The sequence below is a fragment of the Saimiri boliviensis genome, chromosome 19, assembly GCF_048565385.1.
Source record: "Saimiri boliviensis isolate mSaiBol1 chromosome 19, mSaiBol1.pri, whole genome shotgun sequence".
In the NCBI taxonomy this organism is placed as follows: Eukaryota; Metazoa; Chordata; class Mammalia; order Primates; family Cebidae; genus Saimiri; species Saimiri boliviensis.
The window spans coordinates 35,027,752-35,047,194 of record NC_133467.1 but is presented as its reverse complement, the minus strand read 5'-3'; the positions used below and the strand labels follow the sequence as shown (position 1 = coordinate 35,047,194).

General features: G+C 43.0%; 1 protein-coding gene across 8 annotated transcripts in view; it reads right to left on the bottom strand.

Moving 5' to 3' along the window:
• The window catches only part of GON4L (gon-4 like), a 94,072-nt gene that overhangs the window by 27,975 nt on the left and 46,654 nt on the right, over nt 1–19,443 (bottom strand). For 7 of the 8 annotated variants that reach the window (XM_003937806.4, XM_010348413.3, XM_039460251.2 and 4 more), the window contains 4 exons: nt 13,617–13,718; nt 7,729–7,769; nt 6,450–6,553; nt 465–663 (listed from right to left, as the gene is read on the bottom strand). In XM_003937806.4, the coding sequence (XP_003937855.2) occupies nt 465–663; nt 6,450–6,553; nt 7,729–7,769; nt 13,617–13,718 (446 nt within the window). Of the gene's footprint in view, nt 1–464; nt 664–1,472; nt 1,544–6,449; nt 6,554–7,728; nt 7,770–13,616; nt 13,719–19,443 lie in introns of those variants that run through there. The other variant, XM_074389880.1, reaches the window with a different exon arrangement.

Genomic DNA, 19,443 nt, shown 5'->3' with positions numbered 1-19,443 from the left:
GCCCCCATAGAGACATTAACCAAGATATCTGCAACTTTATCACACATATTTTGCTTTCTGGAGAGACTATAAGAACATGGGATATTGGCATAAACTTCTCAGACATGTTCCCTTGAACGTAATGACAGAAGCAGAGGAAGTTCAACCTTGAACCAGAGAGACTTAGATTAGAAAAACAAATCCAAAGCACTTCTCACAGTGAAGGCTGTTAAATTTCAGAACAGATGACTAAGAACTCTTTGAAATCTATATTTCCAAATACCATTAGTGTCTTTGTGTGCTCTCTTCCTTGAGCCAAAGTGCATGAACACGGTGATTTCTCAAGCTCCTAACTGATGTGGAGATACTATGGTTTTAGCAGGTAGTAAGGTAACTATCTCTGACTTTTACAAAGCTGTTGATTTCTGGCCTCAGAGTTAGGCCATGGTATAATCCAACATTAACATGACCAAGAAAAGTATCACCTGCTGCATCTGCTGCTGGAGTCTCTTCCTCTGTGCTGGGTCCAGAATCAGAGTCTGATGAACTTTCTCACTCTGGGGTTTAACCTTCTCTACCTCCTGCTGCTGTTTGGCTGAAGATTTCTTCATCTTCAGCTGTTCAAATAGCTCCTTCACTGTCCGATGTTGTTCATTTAACAGGTTGGCCAGTGGTTCCTCAAACCTATTCCCAACAGGGAGATACCTAAGTTGAGTGTTTCCCTGGATCTGCAACACATCCAATTCTTCCCAATGACGAGCAAAGAGCCTGAACAATTCTCATTCTCTACTAATCCCCCATCTCACTTTAGCCAACAGTCAAACTCCCAGCCTATCCAGCTGTTTTCCCAAAGTAGTTAGGATGCATCAAACATGAGGATTCTGTATTATACTTCATCCCGTTCTTCTACAGTTACTTCTCTAAATAATATACAAACGAAGAAAAAATCAAACAAAAAGCTAAGAACAGAGAAATCTCTGGATAAGAAAGCAGCCAAGGAGCTGGTGGGAACTCATCATTCTCATTTCTGCTCCCATTTACTTGTTACTCCCATCCCAGGTTCAGCTTGTCCCATCTCCCTATCCACTCAGGGTACACTGCCTTGCCTTTTTTTTTTTTTCCCCCAAAACTTTAAGTTCCAGAATACATGTGCAGGATGGGCAGGTTACATAGGTAAACGTGTGTCTTAGTGGACTGCTGCATCTATCAACCCATAACCGTGGTATTAAGCCCAGTTGCATTAGCTATTTATCCTGATGCTCTCCCTCCCCCGCCCGCTCCCCCCACAGGTCCCAGTGTGTGTTGTTCCCCTCACCGTGTCCACGTGTTCTCATTGTTTAGTTCCAACTTATAATTGAGAACACGCAGTGTTGTTTTTCTGTTCTTACGTTAGTTTGCTGAGAATAATGGCTTCCACCTCCATCCACGTTCCTACAAGGGACATGATCTCATTCCTATTTATGGCTGCACAGTATTCCATGATGGATATTTACCATATTTTCTTCATCCAGTCTATCACTGATGAGCATCTGAGTTGATTCCATGTCTCTGCTATTGTTAATAGTGCTGCAATGAACATACATGTGTGTGTATCTTTATATACCCAGTAATGGAATTGTTGGGTCAAATGGTATTTCTGCTTGTAGGTCTTTGAGAAATCACCACACTGTCTTCCACAATGGTTGAACAAATTTACATTCCCACCAACAGTGTGAAAGCGTTCCTATTTCTCCACAGCCTCACCAGCACCTGTTTTATTGTTTCCTTTTTTTTTTTTTTTTTAAACAGAGTTTTGCCCTGTTGCCCATCCTGGAGTGCAGTGGTGTGATCTCGGCTCACTGCAACCTCTGCTTGCCTGGTTCAAGTGATTCTCCTGCCTCAGGATTCCAAGCAGCTGGGACTACAGGCACCCACCACCATGCCCAGCTAATTTTTGTATAATTTTTTTGTAGAGGCAGGGTTTCACTGTGTTAGGATGGTCTCGATTTCCTGACCTAATGATCCGCCTGCCTTGGCCTCCCAAAGTGCTGGGATTACTCGTGTGAGCCACCGAGCCCAGCCATTTTTTTTTTTTTTTTTTTTTTGAGATGGAGTCTCACTCTGTCACCCAGGTTCCCAGGCTGGAGTGCAATGGTGTGATCTCAGCTCACTGCAACCTCTGCCTCCCAGGTTCAAGTGATTCTCCTGACTCAGCTTACTGAGTAGCTGGGACTACAGGCATGTGCCACCAGGCCTGGCTAGTGGATAGTCTTCTGATTTTTTAGTAGAGACAGGGTTTCGCCATGCTGGCCAGGCTGCTCTCGAACTTCTGACCTCAGGTGATCCACCTGCCTCATCCCCCCAAAGTGTTAGGATTACAGGTGTGAGCCACTGTTCCTGGCCCACCTGTTGTTTCTTGACCTTTTAATAACTGCCACTCTGACTGGCAAGTCTTGCTTTCTTAACAAGTCAAAAATCTAACATGAAGCAGGAAAAGGATATATTAAAATAACTAAGTGTATTAGTAGTTCACATGAACAGAACTGAGTGGTTAGTTCAAATACTGCTACTCCTACTACTTTCCATGAAGGTATTTTCTTTTAGCTCTTTAAATTCCTCTTCCTTGCTGGGTACAGTGGCTCACACCTGTAATCCCAGCAATTTGGGAGGCCAAGGCAGGTGGATCACTTGAAGTCAGTGGTTCAAGAACAGCCTGGCTAACATGGTGAAACCCTATCTCTACCAAAAATACAAAAATTAGCCAGGTGTGGTGATGTATGCCTGTAATCCCAACTACTTGGGGGACTGAGGCAGCAGAATCACTTGAACCCATGAGACAGATGTTGCAGTGAGCCGAGATCGCTCCACTGCACTTCAGCCTGGGCGATGGAGCAAGACTGTCTCAAAAAAATAAAAATAAATTGGCCAGGCGTGGTAGCTCACGCCTGTAATCTCAGCACTTTGGGAGGCCGAGGCAGGCAGACCACCTGAGGTCAGGAGTTCAAGACCAGCCTGGCCAACATGGTGAAACCCTGTCTTGAAAAATAAAAATAAAAATTAATTAATTAATTAATTAATTTAAAAAAATTCCTCTCCTAATTAATTAAAATAAATTCCTAATCCTAACTCCCCACCCCTACCCTCCTGAGAGACTATTTCCAGGGCTGAAGCAAAAATTCAAATACCTAGCATATCAGTTCTGAAGTAAAAGCAGAATAAGATACCTAAGTGATTAAGCACATGCTGATGCCTTACGCAATCAGGATAAGATCTGTTGATGCGGCTATGACAAGCAGGTTATCATATTGCAAGGAATCCCCAGTATTACAGCAATGAATAACTTTTTTCAATTGACTATTGGGGATAAAAATTATGTTTTCTTTTATAGTACTTACTGTGGTTTTGGGTGGCACAGGGTAAAAACCTAAAGCCCGTGGGACTGTCTATACAATCTTTTCTGAGAACTGAAAACTCAAACATCTGCACTACTACCACTGAAGAAACAGAAGAGCAGAAGCATAAAAAAGCAGATAATGGAAACATAGTCTGCACTAGTTTTATTATTACTATTATTATTATATATTTTTTGAGATGGAGTTTCATTCCAATTGCCCAGACTGTCTCAGCTTACTACAACCTCCGCTTCCCAAGTTCAAGTGATTCTCCTGCCTCAGCCTACCAAGTAGCTCAGATTACAGGCACCCACCAATATATCCAGCTAATTTTTTTTTTATTTTTAGTAGAGACAGGGTTTCGCCATGTTGGCCAGGCTGGTCTCAAACTCCTGACCTCAGGTGATATGCCTGCTTTGGCCTCCCAAAGTGCTGGGATTACAGGTGTGACCCACCATGCCCGGCCTATGATTATGATTATGATTATCATTTTGAGACAGAGTCTTGCTCTGTCGCCCAGGATAGAGTGCAGTGGTGCAATCTTGGCTCACTGCAACCTCCACCTCCCAGGTTCAAGTGTTTCTCGTGCCTCAGTACGCCGAGTAGCTGGGATTACAGGCGCATGCTACCTGTAATCAGGTCCGGCTAATTTTTGTATTTTTAGCAGAGACAGTGTTTCACCATGTTGGCCAGGCTGGTCTTGAACTCCTGACCTCAGGTGATCTGCACGCCTCGGCCTTCCAAAGTGCTGAGATTACAGGTGTGAGTCACTGCACACGGCCTTGCACTTAGTTTTAGCTTTAATAAGTATTACTTGTATAACCGATAAGAGAAGCACAGATAACTCACTTTCCCAGAGTTGTTGTTTTGTTCTTTTTCTTCCTTTCCTCTCTCTCTCTATGCTTTATTGTGTTTTAAGATGTTTTTTTTTTCTCACTTCTTGGCCTTTTGGCTAAGAGTAAGTGAAGATGTTTTTAGTATCTATGGACTTACAGAATCTAGGATGTCAAAGATTAAAACAAATTTGTATTTGCAACAGAAAGAGAAGCAGGAGCTGTTCAAGTACAGTCATGTGCCACATGATGTTTCAGTCAATAATGAACCACATATACCCAGGTGGTTCCGTAAGATTACTTTATCTTTCCTATGTTTATATACATAAATACTTACCATTGTGTTACAAATGCCTACAGAATTCAGTAGAATACAATAACATGCTGTACAGGTTTGTAGCCTGGGAGCAATACATTATACCATATAGTCTAGGTATGCAGTAGGCTAAACCACCTAGGTTTATCCAGACGCTTTCTATGTTCACACAATGATGAAATCGTTTAATGGCACATTTCACAGAATGTATCAACATAAGAGATGATATAAGACTGTATTCCATCGAATAACAAAAGGTAACTGAATTCTAACAGGAGTTTTTAATTATTTCTATACTTCATGAATTTTATTTACTTATTTTTTGAGACAGAGTCTTGCTCTGTCACCCAGGCTGGAGGGCAGTGGTGTGACCTCAGCTTACTGCAACCTTCGCCTCCAAGTGATTCTCCTGCTTCAGCCTCCCAAGTAGTGGAGATTACATGTGCATGCCACCACACCTGGCTAATTTTTGTATTTTCAGTAGAGATGGGGTTTCAGCATGTTGGCCAGAATGGTCTGGAACTCCTGTCCTCAGGTGATCCACATGCTTCAGGCTCCCAAAATGCTGGGATTACAGGCCTGAGTCACTGTGCCCAGCCTCTACTTTCCACATTTTAAAAATTTACAAAGAGTCGCTCAGTAGAACCAAAATACATTTATAGACCAAATCCCATTATATGTTCCTAGGATGAATGGTTCCATTCTGCTATACCAGAATTTTGTCCTATGAACTATAACTTAAAATAATGGGACAAATACTGACTTAGTAATCTTGAGATTTTTGGTGTAGTTGTATTGTGATATTTGTTGTAATGGAGAATGACTGGTAATTTCTAGTTTTCAGACATTGGTTGGCATACCTTATCTTTTTTCACTAAATTGGAAGCTCCCTAAAGGCCTAGGTTTCAGATGGACCCCAAGCTCTCTACTTAGTAATGTTGTTAAGTTCAAACACAGGACTAATTAGAAGGAATGTTCCCCTTGCTTTGTTCCACTTACAGTACAAACTGCATTTTGACCTCTAGCCATCTACCTAATGATTATATGCTGCTACTCACAGTGGGTAACAATAGAATAAAGTGTAGATGCAAGTCCACCACAAAATGGGAAAAAAATTAAAGCCTCTGCTTTCTGGATGCTGTAACACAGGTGCCAACTTCATGCAAAAAGGTCAGCACAAATGTTTCAGACTCCTTACTGCAGGTGCTTCAGGGTTTGATCCACTAATGCCTCGGTGACTAAGAAATTTTCAGTCACCAGGTGCGGTGGTTCATGCCAGTAATCCCAGCACATTGGGAGGCCGAGGTGGGCGGATCACGAGGTCAAGAGATTGAGACCATCCTGGCCAACATGGTGAAAACCCGTCTCTATTAAAAAAAAAAAATTAGCTGGGTGTGGTGGCGCGCACCTGTAGTCCCAGCCATTTGGGAGGCTGAGGCAGGAGCATTGCTTGAACCCAGGAGGCGGAGGTTGCAGTCAGCCAAGCTCGCGCCACTGTACTCCAGCCTGGCCCCTGGCGACAGAGCAAGACCGTCTCAAAAAAAAAAAAGAAAAAAGAAAAAAATAAATTTTCAGTCACATTTAGCAGATCTTAATGGCACATAAAAATAACAAAAGAGACAGACTGGATATTACAATACTGGGTAGTTTGTGTGGCTGGCCACGTAAAGTGCTACATACCTCTCCAGCACCACTCACCTGGAGAAGCAGATATGGATGCCAGCTACTGTTTTTTCTCCCTTCCCAAACAGATACAGCTTGGCCTACAGCTGCACTGCCCCATAACAAGGAGACTTTTCACTTGACACCTAACTCCTGACAGGGCTCTGCATCCTTACATCAGTAACAGAAGCTGGTTGGGGGCGAAAAATTGTTAATTGCAACTTCTGAAAAGGTTTTCAAAATAAACTTTTCCTCTACTCCAGATCTCAAGGTCTTCAACTAGCCTACCGTAGAGCTTGAGGGGTGTTAAAGTTAGGTCGAGGCTCAGCCACACGTTCCTCCTCTTCTGGGCCATCATCTTCCATGTTGGAGAATCCCATTTCATCTTGGAACTGTGGGCAAAGGAAAAGGAGGGTTTTCCTGGGGAATGGGTCTCTTGAATGTTGCTCAATTATTAGGAAGGAAGAGTAAAAACTATAGATTACAAGAGTTTAATAATTCTGGAACCCAGGAAAAGCCTACTCCAGAACCTTTCTCACTTCAGGACTCCCACAAACCCACACTTGGGATGGCTCTAATGCCAGGAAAGAAGTCGCTCAACCAGCCAACTTGCAACAGTAAGGACAGAGCAAAGGTAACTCAAAATTATCAATCTCTCTTTTTTTTTTTTTTTGAGACAGAGTCTTGCTCTATTGCCCAGGCTGGAGTGCAGTGGCATGATCTAGGCTCACTGCAACCTCCACCTCCCAGGTTCAAGTGATTTTCCTGCCTTAGTCTCTGCAGTAGCTAGGACTACAGGCACCCACCACGCCTCACTAATGTTTGTGTTTTTAGTAGAGACAGGGTTTCATCATGTTGGCCAGGCTGGTCTCAAACTCCTGACTTCAGGTGATCCACCCACGATGGCCTCCCAAAGTGCTGAATTATTGGCGTGAGCCATAGCACCCAGCCTCAAAATGATCAATCTCTTAAACAGAAATACCTTTTGAGACAAATTTATGAAAAATGTAATTATTTGTGCACAAAGTAGTTTAAAACTAGTTGACAACGGTTAAGGACACACAAATGACAGCAGGGAAAGCCATCAAAAGTTTTCCAGGGGTCAGGCATGCTGGCTCTCACCTATAATTCCAGCATTTTGGGAGGCCAAGGCAGGAAAACTCCTTGAGCCCAGGTAAGATCCTGTCTCTACAAATAAAATAATCAGCTGGGTGTGGTGGTATATCCCAGCTATTCAGGATTAGATGGAGGATTGCTTGAGCCTACAAGGTCAAGGCTGCTGTCAGCTATAATTTTACCACTGCACTCCAGCCTGGGTAAAGAGCAAGTCCCTCCAAAAAAAAAGTTTCAAGGAAAATTTTAATAAGAACAACATACACATGTATAATCAACAGTGTACTAATCAGAAAAATTCCCTTGTCACTCTATTCTTTCCCAGGGAGACTAAAAGGAGAATTGGTTCGGTCCAACCCTCCTGTCCTAGAGGGAGAGCAGAGGCCAAATGGCACATGTTGCTGGAGAACTGACTTTTACAATCCCATGTTCTCACTTGAGGATCATTACTCACAGTTTCAAACAGCTCTTCCATCAGCTCATTTACTTCCTTTTCTGCAACAAAGCCAAACAGTATGGTGTTGGTATAAGTTAGATTTTACAATAAGGAGGAATTCCATGAAGACAATGTATAATGTTTTCAACAAGGCATGACAAATTCTTCGTTATCTATCCTTTTTTTTTGAGACAGGGTCTCATTAAGTCACTCAGGCTGGAGCGCAGTGGAGTGATCTTGACTCACTGAAACCTCCACTTTCCCTCCCTGGCCTAGTCAATCCTTCCACTTCAGCCCCCCAAGTAGCTGGGAATGCAGATGCGTGCCACCATATACTGAGTTAATTTTTGTATATTTTATAGAGACAAGGTTTCGCCACGTTGGCCAGGCTGGTCTCGAACTCCTGAGCTCAAGCAATCAGGCCCACTCAGCCTCCCAAAATAGTGGGATTACAGGTGTGAGCCACCACTACTGGCTATCCTTCATTTATTTACTCAAAAACATTTAGTGAGCACTAACTATACTTCAATCCCTGTTTTAGATGCTTGGGATATATGAGAGAATGAGAGAGGCAAGAGAACAACCTGACCAACATAGATAAATCCTGTCTCTACTAAAAATACAAAACAGGCGGGTGTGGTAGCACATGCCTGTAATACCAGCTACTTGGAAGGCTGAGGCAGGAGAATCACTTGAATCTGGGAGGCAGAAGTTGCGGTGAGCCAAGATTGCACCATTGCACTCCAGCCTGAGCAACAAGAGTGAAACTCCATCTCAAAAAAAAAAAAAAGACAAACAGGAGGAGTATAAAAAGTAGATTTGGGTTCAATAAGGAAAGTATTAATTGAAGAGGTGTTCAAGTTTAGGATATACTATCTGCAGAATTGATGAGCTCCCTGTCACTGAAAGTATCTAAACAGAGACTAAAAGGCCACCTTAGAGAAAATGTAAACAAATTCTCAAGTGGGAGGAAAACATGTGACCACAAGGAGTTTTTCAAATTCTGTGTTTCTATGCTTTTTAATTTTAGTTATCCATGTAAGTCCTTTTAAAGGGACTATAATCAAACATGATGAGACCCAAGAGGACAAGAGGCAGGAAAAAAAAAATTTAAATTCTACCCCAGCTTTCACTTATAATTACAGAACTATATGACTAGAAAGACGGTCCTTCATTTACCCATCTCCACTTGACTGGCAAATACTGCCACTAGCTTTACAGCAATAAACACACAAAACTCTTGAGAAACTTACAGTCCAGGGGAGAAGACAGATTTTAAATAAGCAATTATGAGGTGATATAAAAGGACAAAAAGAGTGGTAAGGGAGTGCAGAACAAGAAGATGGATCCTAATGAAGGAAGATCTCCCTGAGAAATTATATGTAAACTGAAGAAAGTAACAATCAAAAAGGGAAGGCAAATATATTCCAGGCTGATAGCTAAACTTAAGATATTTTTGTGCTTTAAGTGGCTGTTTCCTGACTAGCATATGACACTACTGTCCACTCTGTCCTTCTTTTTTTTTTTTTTTTTTTGAGACGGAGTTTCGCTCTTGTTACCCAGGCTGGAGTGCAATGGCGCAATCTCGGCTCACCGCAACCTCCGCCTCCTGAGTTCAGGCAATTCTCCTGCCTCAGCCTCCTGAGTAGCTGGGATTATAGGCACGCGCCACCATGCCCAGCTAATTTTTTGTATTTTTAGTAGAGACGGGGTTTCACCGTGTTGACCAGGATGGTCTCGATCTCTTGACCTCGTGATCCACCCGCCTCGGCCTCCCAAAGTGCTGGGATTACAGGCTTGAGCCACCGCGCCCGGCAACTCTGTCCTTCTTGAAAGACTCTTTTTTTGAAACAGGGTCTTGTTCTGTTTCCCAGGCTGGAGTGCAATGTCATGATCTCTGTTCAGTGCAAGCTCCACCTCCTGGGCTCAAGTGATCCTCCCACCTCAGCCTCCCAAGTAGCTGGGACTACGGGCATGTACCACCACACCTGGCTAATTTTCATTTAAAAAAATATTTTTTTTTTTTGGTAGAGACAATGTTTCACTATCTTGTCCTATCTTGGCTGGTCTTGAACTCCGGGGTTCATGCGATCCTCCCACTTCAGCCTCCCATGTGCTAGGATTATAGCCATGAGCCACTGTGCCCCAGCCAAAAGACTCTTCCTTTGGTTTCTACGACACTAGATTTTCTAGGTCAGGCGTCCCCAAACTTTTTACACAGGGGGCCAGTTCACTGTCCCTCAGACCGTTGGAGGGCCGCCACATACTGTGCTCCTCTCACTGACCACCAATGAAAGAGGTGCCCCTTCCTGAAGTGTGGCGGGGGGCTGGATAAATGGCCTCAGGGGGCCGCATGCAGCCCGAGGGCCATAGTTTGGGGACGCCTATTCTAGGTTTTTCCTGTACTTTCCTAGATTCTCCTTTAAGTTTTCTCAAAGCCTAAATCCTTGAACGTTTTCATTCTACATTTTCTCTGATTCGCTTTTCTATCAATGCTTCCACTATCATTGTCATAATATACCAAAATAAATGGCCGGCACAGTGGCTAACACCTGTAATCCCAGCACTTTGGGAAGCTGAGGAAGGTGGACTGTCTGAGCTCAGGAACTCAAGACCAGCCTGGGTAACATGATGAAACCCCATCTCTACTAAAATACAAAGAATTAGCCAGGTGTGGTGGCGTGCACCTGTAGTCCCAGCTACTCAGGAGGCTGCGGCAGGAGAATTGCAAGAACCCAGGAGGCGGAGACTGCAGTAAGCCAAGAGCGTGCCACTGCACTCCAGACTGGGCGACAGAGCAAGACGCCATCTCAAAATATATATATATAAAATATATATTTTATATATATATATAATATATATTATATATATAACTGAATTGAAACTTACAAAGACTTGGGGAGAAAAAATTAGCCAGGCATGGTGGCATATGCCTGTAGTCCCAGCTACTTGGGAGCCTGAGGGAGAATCGCTTCAAACTGGGAGGCGGAGGTTGCAGTGAGCCAACATCATGCCACAGCACTCCAGCCTGGGAGACAGCAAGACTGTCTCAAAACAAAACAAAATAAGTTAATAAAATAATAAATAAATAAAAGATTTTTATAAAGGAAATAGTATTCTAATCTTAAAAGCAGCTTGGCCGGGCACGGTGGCTCAAGCCTGTAATCCCAGAACTTTGGGAGGCCGAGGTGGATGGATCACGAGGTCAAGAGATCGAGACCATCCTGGTCAACATGGTGAAACCCCACCTCTACTAAAAATACAAAAAATTTAGCTGGGCATGGTGGCGCGTGCCTGTAATCCCAGCTACTTAGGAGGCTGAAGCAGAAGAATTGCCTGAACCCAGGAGGCGGAGGTTGCGGTGAGCCGAGATCGTGCCATTGCACTCCAGCCTGGGTAACAAGAACGAAACTCCGTCTCAAAAAAAAAAAAAAGCAAGGCGGGCCACGCACAGTGGCTCACACCTGTAATCCCAGCACTTTGGGAGGCTGAGGTGGGCAGATCACGAGGTCAGGAGTTCGAGACCATCCTGGCTAATATGGTGAAACCCTGTCTCTACTAAAAATACAAAAAACAGGCCGGGCCCGGTGGCTCAAGCCTGTAATCCCAGCACTTTGGGAGGCCGAGGCGGGTGGATCACAAGGTCAAGAGATCGAGACCAACCTGGTCAACATGGTGAAACCCCGTCTCTACTAAAAATACAAAAAAATTAGCTGGGCATGGTGGCGCGTGCCTATAATCCCAGCTATTCAGGAGGCTGAGGCAGGAGAATTGCCTGAACCCAGGAGGTGGAGGTTGCGGTGAGCCGAGATTGCGCCATTGCACTCCAGCCTGGGTAACAAGAGCGAAACTCCGTCTCACAAAAAAAAAAAAGAAAAGAAAGAAAGATACAATAAAGCAATAAAACAAAATGTAAGTTCTAAAGGATTGTGTTTACATAATTCTCTTTAGTTGGGTATGTCTTGAATGCTTATAAAGCTCTCTGCATGAGCTGGTCAAGATCCAGTATCTTACCTTCTCTATGTCATGTATATTATTCCAGCACAGGGGAATGCCTATGTGCAATAAAAAACTATATTTTTTTACTTTTCATTCTCCCCATAGGTAGAATTTTTTCAGGATGAAATATGTTTTCCCTTTTTTTTTGAGATGGAGTTTCGCTCGTTACCTAGGCTGGAGTGCAATGGCGTGATCTCGGCTCACCACAACCTCCGCCCTCTGGGTTCAAGCAATTCTCCTGCCTCAGCCTCCCAAGTAGCTGGGACTACAGGTGCGTGCCACCATGCACAGCTAATTTTTGTATTTTTAGTAGAGACGGGGTTTCACCATGTTGACCAGGATGGTCTTGATCTCTTGACCTCGTGATCCACCCACCTCAGCTTCCCAAAGTGCTTGGATTATAGGCATGAGCCACCGCGCCTGGCCTGTGTTTTCTATGCTTGACACACTAGCCAATGATGTAATTTTTTTTTTTTTTTGGAGTCCCAGGCTGGAGTGCAGCGGCACCATCATAGTTTGCTGATTTCTTGACCTCCTGGGCTGAAGCAATCCTCCTGCCTCAGCCTCCTGAGTAGCTGGGACTACAGTTATGTGCCACTACATTTGGCTAATTTCTTTTTAGTAGAAACAAGGTTTCTCTGTGTTGCCTATGCTGTTCTGAAACTCCTGAGCTCAAGTGATCTTCCAGCCCCAGCCTCCCAAAGGGCTGGGATTACAGGTATAAGCCACCACGCCTAGCTCAATGATATAATTTTTTTAAACAAATAACTCAAGCCAAGTTATCATAATTGTTTTCCATACCTCCAATCTTGTTCTTTTTATCTAACAAATTCATACGTTAAACTGCTTTTAAATCAAAGTGATCTTTCTAAAATCCAAATCAGTTCCTACTGATTTACTGCTTAAACCTCATTTTTGTTTTGTTTTTCTTTTTTTTTTTTTTGTTTTGAGGTGGAGTCTCACTCTGTTGCCCAGGCTGGAGTGCACCGGTGTGATCTTGGCTCATACAACCTCCGCCTCCTGGGTTCAAGCGATTCTCCTGCCTCAGCCTCCAGAGTAGCTGGGATTACAGGTGCCTACCACCACACCCAACTAATTTTTGTATTTTCAGGATAGACGGTATTTCGCCATGTTGGCCAGGCGGGTCTTGAACTCCTGAACTCAGGTGATCTGCCCGCCTCTGCCTCCCAAAGTGCTGGGATTACAGGCCTGTGCCACCGTGCCCAGCCTTAAACCTCATTTTGAGAGCTTAAAGATCCTCCATGATATAAAGACTACCTAATCTTATCTACCACTGCTGTACCTTTTCACTCATGTAACACCACCAAAGTACTTACTATTTTCCAAACATACTTTTTTGATGTTTTACAATTCTGAGGTTTGCAGATGCTCTTCTATTTGCAATGTTCCTCTCTGTCCCCATTCACCAAATTTCTTATTCCTCCTTCAGAACTACGATAAAAAATCATTTCATTCTGCAAATTCTTTCCTAAGTTCTCCTACCCTACTCCATATCACACACTAGGAGATGACACTCTCTTTTAGGCTGTTAGTATAACTTACATAAAACCTGTTACAGCATTTATCACCGTATTATAACATTTTCTGCTTCTATCACTCTACTAGGCTGAACTCCTCCTACAGCACAGACGCCATGTCTTATTCATCTTGCACAATCCCTGCCGAACAGTAAGAACTCAATATGTGACTTTGGGATATACAAATGAATAACGGATGGGCTTTCTGAATATATACCTAAATTTAAAGAATCAGATAAATAAATCGGTAAAAGAATCCTAAATGTCTTAACTCGGATGAGCTACAAACTTCACCCCTAAAAATATACAAAGTAAACAAAGGCAGTTGCAAAGCAGTCAAGAGCAGGACTTAAATAAACACAGACTCACTCGTGATTCTTACTGCCCGGTCAGTCCGGAAATCCTCTGTGTCTGGTTCATCAAGGTCTTCCAGGAAATTATATTCTGGATCATCATCATCATCTGCTTCATCTAGGGAAAAAGGTATTTTAGACTCTTATTCCCAACTCTGATCTCAAACTTCTAGGAATCTGTTCCAATAAAGCACATTTTCTTCTTTTTTTTGAGACAGCATCTCGCTCTGTTACCCAGGCTGAAGTCCAGTGGTGCAACATCAGCTCACTTCAACCTCTGACTCCCGGGCTCAAATGATCCTCCCACCTTAGCCTCCTGAGTAGCTGGGACCACAGGCATATGCCACCATGCCCAGGTAACTTTGAGTAGTATATCCCATGAAAATAATAGTTTCTGTAAAAGCTGCTTGTACAATGAAGCTGACAGTGAGAAAAGGAATGACTCAAATTCCCAACAATTAGAGAATGCTATGTAATTATAATTTCTTAGGATGATAAAAGAGTACAGGCTGAGCACTCCAAATCCAAAAATCCAAAATCTGAAACTTTGTGAGTGCAAATATGACTCTCAAGGGAAATAGTCATTGGAAGAATTCAGATTTCAAATTTTCTTTTTTCTTTTTGTGCTTTTTGTTTTATTTTGTTTTTGACACAGACTTTTGCTCTCATTGCCCAAGCTGGAGTGCAATGGCACAATCTTGGCTCACTGCAACCTCTGCCTCCTGGGTTCAAGCGCTTCTCCTGCCTCAGCCTCCCGAGTAGCTGGGATTACAAAAGCACATCACTCCTGGCTAATTATTTGTATTTTTAGTAGAAACTGGATTTCACCACGTTAGCCAGGCTGGTTGTGAACTCCTGACCTCAGGCGATCAGTCTGCCTCAGCCTCCCCCTCCCCTTTTTTTTTTTTTTTTTTGAGATAGGGTCTTACGGCCGGGCGCGGTGGCTCAAGCCTGTAATCCCAGCACTTTGGGAGGCTGAGGTGGGTGGATCACGAGGTTGAGAGATCGAGACCATCCTGGTCAACATGGTGAAACCCCGTCTCTACTAAAGGTGCAAAAAATTAGCTGGGCATGGTGGCACGTGCCTGTAATCCCAGCTACTCAGGAGGCTAAGGCAGGAGAATTGCCTGAACCCAGGAGGCGGAGGTTGCGGTGAGCCGAGATCGCGCCATTGCACTCCAGCCTGGGCAACAAGAGCGAAACTCCGTCTCAAAAAAAAAAAAAAAAAAAAGAGAGATAGGGTCTTACTCTGTCACCCAGACCAGAGTACAGTGGCATGATCATGGCTCACTGCAGTCTTGACTACCCGGGCTCAGGAGACTGTCCCACCTCTGCCTCGCAAGTAGTTGAGATTACAGGTGCATATCGCCATGCCCAACTAATTTTTGTATTTTTAGTAGAGACAGGGTTTTGCTACATTGCCCAGGCTGGTCTTAAACTCCTGGGCTCAAGCAATGCGAACATCTCAGCCTCCCAAAGTGCTGAGATTACATTGTGAGCCACTGCACCTGGCCCAGATTTCAAATTTGGGATGCTTATCTGTTAAGTATAATAATACATATATTCAGCCAAGCACAGTGGCTCATGCCTGTAGTTCCATCACTGGGAGGCCAAGGCAGGCAGATCACGAGGTCAAGAGATTCAGACCATCCTGGCCAAGACGGTGAAACCCTGTCTCTACTAAAAATATAAAAATTAGCTGGGCGTGGTGGCGTGTGACTGTATTCTCAGCTACTCGGGAGGCTGAGAAAGGAGAATTGCTTGAACTTGGGAGGTGGATGTTGTAGTGAGCTGAGATCATGCCATTGCACTCCAGCCTGGTGACAGAGCAAGACTCTGTCTCTAATAAATAAATAAATAAATAAATAAATAAATAAAACATATATTCTAATATCTAAATAAATCTGAAATCCAAAACACTGCTGGTCCTGAGCATTTTGGATGAAGGGATACTCAACATGTATACATATAAAATGTGAACATGTAACCATTCTATAAATGTTCAATATATGTATGACATAAGTATAATACATACGTAATAATCATAACCATGTAAAATTATATCCTTACAATAAGAATCATAAATAACTAAAAATATACAAAAATAAATATTTGTTAGGTTAGAATAATAGAAATATGGGTACATTTCTCCCTCATAATTTTCTTTTTTGAGATGGAGTCTCACTCTGTCACCCAGGCTGGAGTGCAGTGGCATAATCTTGGCTCACTTCCACCTCTGCCTCCTGGGTTCAAGCAATTCTCCTGCCTCAGCCTACCAAGTAGCTGGGATTACAGACCCCTGCCACCACACGTGGCTAATTTCTGTATTTTTAGTAGAGACAAGGTTTTACCACGTTGGCCAGGCTGGTCTCGAACTCCTGATCTCAGATAATCTGCCCACCTCCGCCTCCCAAAATGCAAGGATTACAGGCATTAGCCACAGTGCCCAGGCTAATTTTCTTTAATGTCGGTGCTAAACTGTCTTTTTAATTACTAAGTATAAATTATGAAAGTCATTAAATTATGAGATTGTTACATATTAAGGTAATATTTTTCCCCAGATAATTTTAGATCAGTGTTGTCTAACAGAACTTTCTGTGATAAGAGATGATCTATACATGTATTGTATCATACAGTAGCCATTACCCAACATGTGACTGTTGAGAAATGCAGCTAGTACCTGAGAAACTGATTTAAAAAAAAAAAGAACAAAAAGAGAATACCTTAATTTCTTACTATCATGTATCCATTAGACAGAAGAAGTGATCTCTATGCATTATAATGGAAAAGTATCTAAATTATCCTGCTAAGTGAAAGAAGCAAATGGCAGATACAGACCAATATGTATAGTATGATTCTTTTTGTGGAAAAAAATTATTGTTTGAGGTAAGTATGTGATTGGTTGAATACACAGAGAATATCTAGAAAGAAACACACAAAACTATTAACAAGTACCCTTCATAATGTTTTTTTAAATTTTCTTTTATTAAGATGGAGTCTCGCTCTGTTGCTCAGGCTGGAGTGCAGTGGCATGATCTCAGCTCACTGCAACCTCTGCCTCCTGAGTTCAAGCAATTCTCTTGCTTCAGCCTCCTGAGCAGCTGGGACAACAGATGCACACCACCACACCTAGCTAATTTTTGTAATTTAGTAGAGACGGGGTTTCACCACGTTGATCAGGTTGGTTTCAAACTCCTGACTTCAAGTAATCTACCCGCCTTGGCCCCCCAGAAGTGCTGGGATTATAGGCATGAGCTACAGAGCCTGGCCCCCTTTCCATAATGTTTTACCTTTTCATAATAAATGAGCATCTTTTTTTTTGAGACGGAATTTCACTCTCATTGCCCAGGCTGGATACCTCACCTGGCCATAATGAGCATCTTTTGTTATAAAAAATACATATAAAGCCTGGGGCTAGGCACAGTGGCTCACTCCCGTAATCCTAGCACTTTGGGAGGCCAAGGTGGGCAGATCACTTGAGGTCAGGAGTTGGAGACCAGGCTGGCCAACATGGTGTGAGCCCGTCTCTACTAAAAATACAAATATTGGCTGGGTGCGGTGGCTCACACCTGTAATCCTAGCACTTTGGGAGGCCAAGGCGGGAGGATTGCCTGAGCTCAGGAGTTTGAGACTAGCCTGGGCAATATGGTGAAACCCCGTCTCCACTAAAGTAAAAAAAAAAAAAAAAATCAGCCAGGCATGGTAGTATGCACCTGTAGTCCCAGCTACTCGGGAGGCTGAGGTAGGAGAATTGCTTGAACCCGGGAGGCAGAAGTTAGAGTGAGCAGAGATCGATCCATTACACTCCAGCCTGGGCGACAGAGTGAGACTCCATCTCCATAAAAAAAAAAAAAAAATTAGCCAGGAGTAGTGGTGCATGTCTGTAATCCCCAGCTACTTAGAAGGCAGGAGAATCACTTGAACTCAGGAGACAGAGGTAGCAGTGAGCTGAGATTGTACCACTGCACCCCCGCCTGGGCGACAAAGTGAGACTTTGTCTCACCAAAAAAAAAAAAAAAAATATATATATATATATATATATATATATATAAAATGTGTGTGTGTGTTGCGCACGCACGCACGCACATGTGTGTATGTGTGGATATGTATATCCTGGACAACACAGTGGGAACTAATCTCTACAAATGACTTTCTTTTTTTTTTTTTTTGAGATGGAGTTTCGCTTTTGTTACCCAGGCTGGAATGTAATGGCGCGATCTCGGCTCACCGCAACCTCTTGCCTCCTGGGTTCAGGCAACTCTCCTGCCTCAGCCTCCTGAGTAGCTGGGATTACAGGCACGCGCCACCATGCCCCGCTAATTTTTTGTATTTTTAGTCGAGACAGGGTTTCACCATGCTGACCAGGATGGTCTCGATCTCTTGACCTCGTAATCCACCTGCCTCAGCCTCCCAAAGTGCTGGGATTACAGGCTTAAGCCACCACGCCCGGCCTCTACAAATGACTTTTTAAAAAATCTTAGCCAAGTGTGGTAGTGTGTGCCTGTAGTTCCAGCTACTCAGAAGGCTAAGCTGGAAGGACTGCTTGAGCCCAGGAGTTTGAGGCTGCAGTGAGCTGTGATCGTGCCACTGCACTTCAGCCTGAGTGACAGACTGTGACCATGTCTCAAAAACAAATATATACATATATATATACACAAACACACACACACATATACACACTCTTTTAAATTCATAATCACTGAAAAATCTGTGCTGATTAAACCCTAATCTAACTTGTTCTTTATTCAACATTTATACTCAGCTTATATTAATTTGCATTGTTTATATATAGCTATTTATATATACCTATAAATATCAAATCTTTTTTATCTATTTGTGGGTTTAGCTTCTCAATAAAAATTCTTTAATTCCTTAGGAATGGAATACTGTCTTCACAGTCTCCATAATGCTTTCTATATAACTCTCTTCACAGCAAGTTCTTAACAAACATTGCTAAACAATGAAAGTTCTGGGAAGAGCCCATAATAATAAGTAGTAACACAGGTTTGGACTCCTTCTGTTTGGATGCAAGAACTGCAAAAAATAGCTTCTGCCCACACCACACAAATGCGTCAGCTAGTATTATTCTCAGAGCACACATTTAACAAAGATGCTGAAAAATCATTTGGGGGGATTCTTCTGAGTTCTGTTCAGCTTTTAGTACTCTGTGGAATCTGCCCTCTGAGCATAATCACTTTTTGGACTGATTAGCAATGTCAGTATTTACCCAGCTGGTATACACCCCTCCAGTATTGTGTTTTAACTGGTAGATCTCCGAACCACACCCATCCTAATCACTGGCTTTGTATGCTCTTTTAAAAATCTGTCTGATGCCCGGCCCAGTGGCTCAAGCCTTTAATCCCACCACTTTGGGAGGCCGAGGCGGGTGGATCACGAGGTCGAGAGATCAAGACCATCCTGGTCAACATGGTGAAACCCCACCTCTACTAAAAATACAAAAAATCAGCTGTGCATGGTGGTGGTGCGTGCCTGTAATCCCAGCTACTCAGGAGGCTGAGGCAGGAGAACTGCCTGAACCCAGGAGGCGGAGGTTGCGGTGAGCCGAGATCGCGCCATTGCACTCCAGCCTGGGTAACAAGAGCGAAACTCCGTCTCAAAAATAAAAAATAAAAAATAAAAATCTGTCTGAATCAGCACATACAAAAATACTGTTTTACTTTAAGGAAAGTGGATTTTCACCCACCCCCTAACCATTAGTCCAATTCCCCAATCAACATTTATCATGCACTCTTACCTTTCCCAGACCAGTAGTTTCCAATCCAATCCTTTAGTTATATCAGAATTAGATCCCTAGATCATACTCATTAGATTCTGATTCAGTA